Source organism: Triticum aestivum, chromosome 7B, assembly GCF_018294505.1.
Source record: "Triticum aestivum cultivar Chinese Spring chromosome 7B, IWGSC CS RefSeq v2.1, whole genome shotgun sequence".
NCBI classification, from domain to species: Eukaryota; Viridiplantae; Streptophyta; class Magnoliopsida; order Poales; family Poaceae; genus Triticum; species Triticum aestivum.
In genome coordinates, this window is record NC_057813.1 from 739666871 (window position 1) to 739674116 (window position 7246).

General features: G+C 43.3%; 1 protein-coding gene across 2 annotated transcripts in view; it reads left to right on the forward strand.

Moving 5' to 3' along the window:
* Positions 1-3685: 3685 nt before the first annotated feature.
* Positions 3686-7246, forward strand: part of LOC123161565 (1,4-alpha-glucan-branching enzyme, chloroplastic/amyloplastic) — a 6465-nt gene continuing 2904 nt past the window's right edge. For both annotated transcript variants that reach the window (XM_044579371.1, XM_044579372.1), the window contains exons 1-6: positions 3686-3883; positions 3997-4068; positions 4459-4663; positions 4778-4847; positions 5107-5373; positions 5474-6341. In XM_044579371.1, coding sequence (XP_044435306.1) covers positions 3794-3883; positions 3997-4068; positions 4459-4663; positions 4778-4847; positions 5107-5373; positions 5474-6341 — 1572 coding nt within the window. In that variant the 5' untranslated portion in view covers positions 3686-3793. The remainder of the gene's footprint in view (positions 3884-3996; positions 4069-4458; positions 4664-4777; positions 4848-5106; positions 5374-5473; positions 6342-7246) is intronic.

Consider the following 7246-nt stretch of genomic DNA (forward strand, 5'->3'; position numbering starts at 1 on the left):
TCTTAATCTAGGCAAAGCATAAAACAATGAAAAATAATATTCGTATAAATATATTTGTGTCGCTTTGATGTATTGTGTGTGTTAGGGCCTTGCTGTGTGTGTGTGTGTGTGTGTGTGTGTACTAATATCTATAAATATCTTGATAGACGGTTCTACGATCTACGTGACTTAACAAATATTGTAATAGAAGTCTGATAGAAGTTTGTAGAATAGGAAGTTTAGATTAGTTTTAACAAATATATATTTGAAAAACATACAAGGTGTCAACAAGCTGTATGAAACTAAATTCCCCTCTTCTCCTTGCTACTTGGCATTGTTTTTCATCCTTCCATAGAAAATTCGTCTATTTGCAATTAGGTTTAATCTACATATGGCTAGCATGCCTAACTAGTTTTTGCAACTAAACTAGGAAAATCACTTGACCGCTAACAAATGTAAACCAACCCAACCTAGCGTACTCAAATTGGTGCATTTGATGACGGCTTGGAAACTTACTATTGTACCTGTTCATCCAATAATTCTCCTCCTTGTGTTTTGGAGATTGTTGTCAGAAACAATAAGGGACTAATGTGTTTGCTAGTGCACATAGAGATTATAGGTCCCAGGAGTCAACAGGAGTTTGGTACAAACTCCGAAGATAATCACCTGCATAGCAGTGAATATTATCATCGAAGATTATGCGTGACGAAGTTGACCCCAAAATATTACTAAAGTGAAGCAAGTGCTTCGGTACCTGGTTCGAGGGATTTGGCTGCAGCTGAGAAGAATTAATATGGAGAAAGGACATAGTAGTTTCTTTTGTAGTCCATTTTGTCTTTCTTGAGTTATGGGACCACCGTACTACTAAGAGGGGAATAGTGTTCAAAACTTTTATTTCTCTGATGCTAAATCGAAACCTATGAGAATTCAGAGAAATCTCTTTGTATTCCAAAACATTACTCGCTAGCCAGAGATGTTGAGCTTCTGGGCTGCGAGAGATATGCTAAGGACCGAGGAGTTAGCTTACTTGTTCCTCAAGTGAAGTTGCTAGGTGCATTTGAAATTTGACTGTTGGAAACATGTCGGTTGGTCATTGGCTAGTTTTCATGTCCAAAATGGTCATTTCCCCCTCGGGAAGACTGCGACTATAAATAGCCACCCCACTCCAACGTGAATCGTTGGCTACTCCATGTGATTTTGACTAGTTTGTTTGAGCGCTCACTCTTTGAAAGATTTGAATTTAAAATTCATCAAGAGAAAACTCAGAGCCAAAAAATAGATAGTGGTTTAGGACTACATAATCAAAGTTTAGTACGTTCCACCTATTAATCTTGAGAGTTGCCAACTCTCTAGATGGTTACGTGTCAAGTTCTTCAGTAATCAAGAGTAATTATGGTTCATGAAGACAAAGTCTTTGAAGGTTATAGAGATCATCTCAAGTATCTAACCGAAGTGACCGACACAAGTTGACGAACTTGTTGTCGAGGAAAACAGGATGAGGAGAGTTTATCTTTTGTGTTAAATCACAAGTCCCTCCAACCAAACGTAGCTCATTTGCATAAGAGTGAACTGGTCTACCAAATCCCTTGTCGCCATCGAGCATCACTAGTTTCATCCTAGCCCAGTATCCCTTCGGTTGTTTATCCTCGGTTAAGTTTCAGTCATGCGATTTCCCTTTGGTAGTCGTACTTGATGTGATTCGGTAGTTTTATTTCGTTGTCTTGTATTTGTTTAGTACTTTATCCATTGCAGTGTTATGAGAGATTTGAAGTTTCTCGAAAGAAATTTTAAATCTCCCATTCACCCCCTCGGGTCGACATATTTCATTCTTACAGTAGCAAAAAGGAGTGAATGTATAAGTTATATAGCTTCACTGGTGTGACATAGACATAAACATCATGTCCCTATAGGTAGGGGGTTCTAGGGTGGATTCCCTTGTTGTCCTAACCTATGATCGGCAATACTCAAGAAGATTTATATAGGCCTAAATCGTATATAGTAATTTCCATCCGGCGGTAGCGAGATAGTGACGTCGCCATTGGTATGGAATAAAGTCTACCCACCTTGTCCTCGCTCCCATGATGCTTCTTTGTATCGTCGTGAGGCTGATGGAAGATGATGTGCCCATATTTGGTTTTCTGGGTGTAGTGTTGTCTTCTGCAGGTTTGTCTTAGTCGTGGTGTCCTACAGAGCGAACAACCTGATTTTGCGTCTTGGTGCCCAGGGTTTGGCGTTTGCTTATGCAAGTTTGTATCAATCGTGTTTTCCTGCAAAGCAGACGACATGGTTGTGTGTCTTGGTACTCTAGTTGATCCAGTTTTCACCAACGAAGGTTGGCCAGCCTCAGCCTCATCGGGAAGCGTGTGAGATTTGTGTTCTGCAGGTCTGTCTGGCTAGACCTAGGGCGTTCTACAGACCTCTCCAATGTTTATTTCTCCAGGGCGGCGATTTTCTATGTAGACCATGACCACCACAGGTAATCTGGTCTACATCGATGACTTTCCTATGATGCTTCTACAAGCTACTGGGTTTGAACAAGTTCGCTTTGTTGAGACAGAGATCCAATGATGGAAATGAGCTTTATTCATGACGCTTCGCAGATGGATTCAAGAGTAAGAACAATTCGGCACCCCCATGACTTGGGGTATTTCTCAATTTGTATAAGGGCGCTCTTGAAAGGGTATATGTTACTTAATATATGGCATTTAGCCTTCCCACAAAAGAAAATGAAAGTATGATGGACTATGGTATATATTTATTAACTGAATTATGGTCTTCGCTAGGAAGATAAAACAAAAGATAATACATTCTTTTCCAATTTAAAAGAAATACATGCTTTAGCTTGATATCTAACCATACAGATTCATAACAGCATATCTTAACACACTAATCATCCCTCTTTCACATGTACTGAGCAGATCCTTCCTCTCTTCCATATAATGTGAAAGAACCATGACCCAGTTTCCTCCTACATTTGCCAGCGAGGCCACGGGCTCTCTCCCGCTCTGCTGCTCCGATAGCGAGTTGGGGAGGTGACCCCAGCTCTCAGCCTCAGCTGTGTAGTTGGGGTCAGGATATGTGTTCCTTTGTCGTTTTCTAGATGGCAGCTACGTATGCAGTTGGGATAGATTTCCCCCGTACTGGCTCCATCTTGGTGGCGCCATGACAACAAGGTGGACGGATCCATGGGACTTTGTCTTTGGCTGTTCCTTTGGTGCAGCAGATCTGATGTCCCTTGGTAAGTTGGTGGTGGTTTCTCTAGATGGCATCGTCAATTTGAGTGGGAAGGCGACAATCCAAGAACTAGGATGTGGTATGTGTATCGATGGTAGTGCCTGTGATGTGCCTCAACAACGTCGTCCATAAGCAGTGGTTCCACGATGGAAGGAGTACGGGGACATCCCCCAGTCGACGCGCCACAACGACTTTTGCGGAACACTACTAGGGACTTTCTTGTAATTTTCTATTTTTGGAGGGATGTTCTGCAAGCGTAATTTTGCTTTTTGAGGCAAGTCGCAAACTGACGAAGGCTTGGGAGAGAGACACGCGAGGGCCCCAGACCTTTTCACTGGCTTTACCGCTGGCCCGTTGCGCACGGACCGTCCACGTGGCACCCGGCCCGCCGGGGCCACAGATCCGCCTCGTCTTCCTCGTGCCTCCCCTCGTCAGTTGCTACCCACTCCACTCTCCCGTTCCGTCTCCGGCGCCACGCTCCTCCTCCGGCCGCTTGAGAGCGCGCAGGGCCACGAGCCCCGCGGAGATTCTCCGCCGACGCTGACAGCTCCCCGGCACCCGCGCAGTTCCGTGGACGACGATGCTCTGCCTCGCCTCCTCCTCCTCCTCGCCCTCTGTCCCGCCGCGCCCCTCCGGTCCCGCTGCCGACCGGCCCGGTCCGGGGATCCCGGTGAGCCACCGAGATCTGTTCTGTTTTATTCTTTTATAACGTTCTCCCTTCTGCTTGCCCATGGCGAGGTTCTTGACGGCTCTGATGCGACGATGCTGACCGGTCGCCTGCAGGGTGGCGCCGGCGCCGTGCGGCTGAGCGTGGCGCCCATGCCGTCTTCGCTACGGTGCTCGTGGCCATGTAAGGTAACCCTCTTCGCTGGAATTCGCTGAGCAAGCGGAATCAGATGATGCTTGTGCAAAACATAATACTGTACTACGTACTACTACTGAATTAACCTGAATTTTGTCCAATGAACACCGTTTTGGGTCCCAATTGTTTCAATAAGTGGATGTGATTTCGATCAAATTCCTTTACGTCTGTGTGATCCATATATATATAGTACTCCGTATCCTCTGTTTCACTAACTCAACCGTACTAGGAGTACTTACTTGCTGTGCAAACCAAATTTGTGTAATCTGTTAATCTGTGATGATTTATCAGCCGATTGCTGCAAATGATCATCTGTTGTATCTCTGCTGCTTGTTCAGTTCTGATCTGCTGCTCGCTCTAACTGTCATTCATGTATATGCAAGGCCAATAGCAAGATTTCTGTTGCCGAGACTGCGCGAGAAAGCACAACTGTGGCAACAGAGGATGGTGTCAGCCACCTTCCGATATACGATCTGGATCCGAAGTTGGCCGAATTCAAGAACCACTTCAATTATAGGATGAGAAGGTATCATTACCAGAAACATTTGATTGAGAAACATGAGGGAAGCCTTGAAGAATTCTCTAGAGGTTAGCTCTTGTTCATGCATTCGAAATGCTAGTATTTAATTTGTGACGCCGACAGCACAAACGCGCATGCTTAGCTCTGTGTCTCCGGCCTTTGATGTGCACATACTTAATTAGGCTATTTGAAGTTTGGGATCAACGCAGAACCTGGTGCAACGGTATACCGGGAATGGGCCCCTGCAGCAATGTAAGTTCAAATATATATTGTCATGCAGCTACTTGTTAATGGTCCTGGGTTAACGTACATATCATTAAAATTTTAAAATGCTGACAAAACTGTCCTGGGTTGTTAAGTTGATGCACTACAGAGAACATATGAGAATGTTTTCCATTTCCTGATCATGGTCATAGTTGACTGGTCCTCATTTCTTGACAAATACTTACTTCTCACCATATTTAGTAGATCCATATGTATTTACTTGCAAGTCTTTACGTTATGGGTGTAGGGAAGCACAACTTGTTGGTGACTTCAACAACTGGAATGGTTCTGAGCACATGATGACGAAGGATAATTTTGGAGTTTGGTCAATCAAGATCCCTCATGTCGATGGGAGACCTGCCATCCCTCACAATTCCAAGGTTAAATTTCGATTTAGGCATGATGGAGTATGGGTTGAACGGATCCCCGCATGGATTCGTTATGCAATTGTTAATACCTCTAAATTTGGAGCTCCATATGATGGTGTTCACTGGGATCCAACTACTAGTGAAAGGTCTAATTTCAGTAGCTTGAGAGCAGGAAATTTAAGTAAAACCCAAATAAGATAAAATAAAATAATGCGGTGACATGATATTTTTATCTTTGTTTTGCAGGTACGTGTTTAAGCATCCTCGGCCACGTAAGCCTGATATTCCACGTATCTATGAGGCGCATGTTGGGATGAGTGGTGAAAAGCCTGAAGTATACAGAGAATTTGCAGAGAATGTGTTACCACGCATAAGGGCAAAGAACTACAACACAGTCCAGCTGATGGCAATCATGGAACATTCCTACTATGCTTCTTTTGGGTATCACGTGACAAATTTCTTCGCGGTCAGCAGCAAATCAGGCACTCCAGAGGACCTCAAATATCTTGTTGACAAGGCACATAGTTTAGGATTGCGTGTTCTAATGGATGTTGTCCATAGCCATGCAAGCAAAAATGTGACAGATGGTCTAAATGGCTATGATGTTGGACAAAGCGCACAAGAGTCATATTTCAACACAGGAGACAGGGGCTATCATAAATTGTGCGATAGCCGCCTATTTAACTATACCAATTGGGAGGTCTTAAGATTTCTTCTTTCCAATCTGAGATATTGGATGGACGAATTCATGTTTGATGGATTCAGATTTGATGGGGTTACATCCATGCTATATAATCACCATGGTATCAATATGTCGTTCACTGGAAATTACAAGGAGTATTTTGATTTGGATACCAATGTAGATGCAATCATTTACATGATGCTGGCTAACCATTTAATACACAAACTCCTGCCAGAAGCAACTATTATTGCTGAAGATGTTTCAGGCATGCCAGTTCTTTGTCGGCCAGTTGATGAAGGTGGAGTAGGGTTTGACTATCGCCAGGCTATGGCTATTCCAGAGAGATGGGTCGACTACTTGAAAAACAAAGATGCCCATGAATTGTCAATGAGTGGAATATCACAGACTTTGAATAACAGGAACAAAGATCAGGTATATTCTTTCTCATTTGTAGTTGTGCATGGGCGCATGTTTTCTCGAGTGGGGTAGCTATTCTGTGGACTTATGGTTCAAAGGTGGGGGACTTTCTTTGCATGGTTGGAAATTTTAACAAATGTAAACACTTGGGTGGATGACTTTTAGTACCTTCTTTGCCTATCACAATTCTATTCAGACAAATGATCATAGTAACCATTAACCAACTACTCCCTCCGTCACAAAATAAGTGTCTTTGATTTAGTAAAATTTTGTACTCAAGTTGTACTAAATCGAAGACAATTATTTTGGGATGGAGGGAGTATTACGGACCGTAGCATGTCCAAGGGTCCAGTGTTGTATATCATTGACTTCGTGTTGGTCTGTTGAAACAACAACTTTAATCTTCACACAAATATTCAGTCTATTGTTGGCCATAAGACTATGACATTTCTCTTGATGGCCATGGAAACATATGATGGTATGTTGAACTTGGAACCTGCTTCGGTCACCTATAATTGATCATAAACAATCCACAACTTTGGAAGCTTTTGGATGACTCCAACCATCCAGGATTCCCCCACAAACTTTAGAGTGACAAGCTTCAGGAAGAACTCAAGGGAAATTCAAAAGGGGCCAAGTGGAATCACAAATCTACTGTTCCTTTTTCTGTCACTCAAATCAAAGATTGATGGTTGTAGAGGGGGGATAGAAATTCAAAGTGATCAACAATAATAGAAAGCTCATGTATGGTCGCCTCCTTCAGTTGGGGAAGAATGGCAACCTTTCGTATGGTCCTCGATGTTTGAATGTTACTCGGCAATTCAGATCAGCCTGTAGCCTCCTATGCATCCCAGATATATCATGGGTCCTTCTGGGAAATACTCTCTTAACCTGCAGGATTAAACCCAAACCTAGAGCCC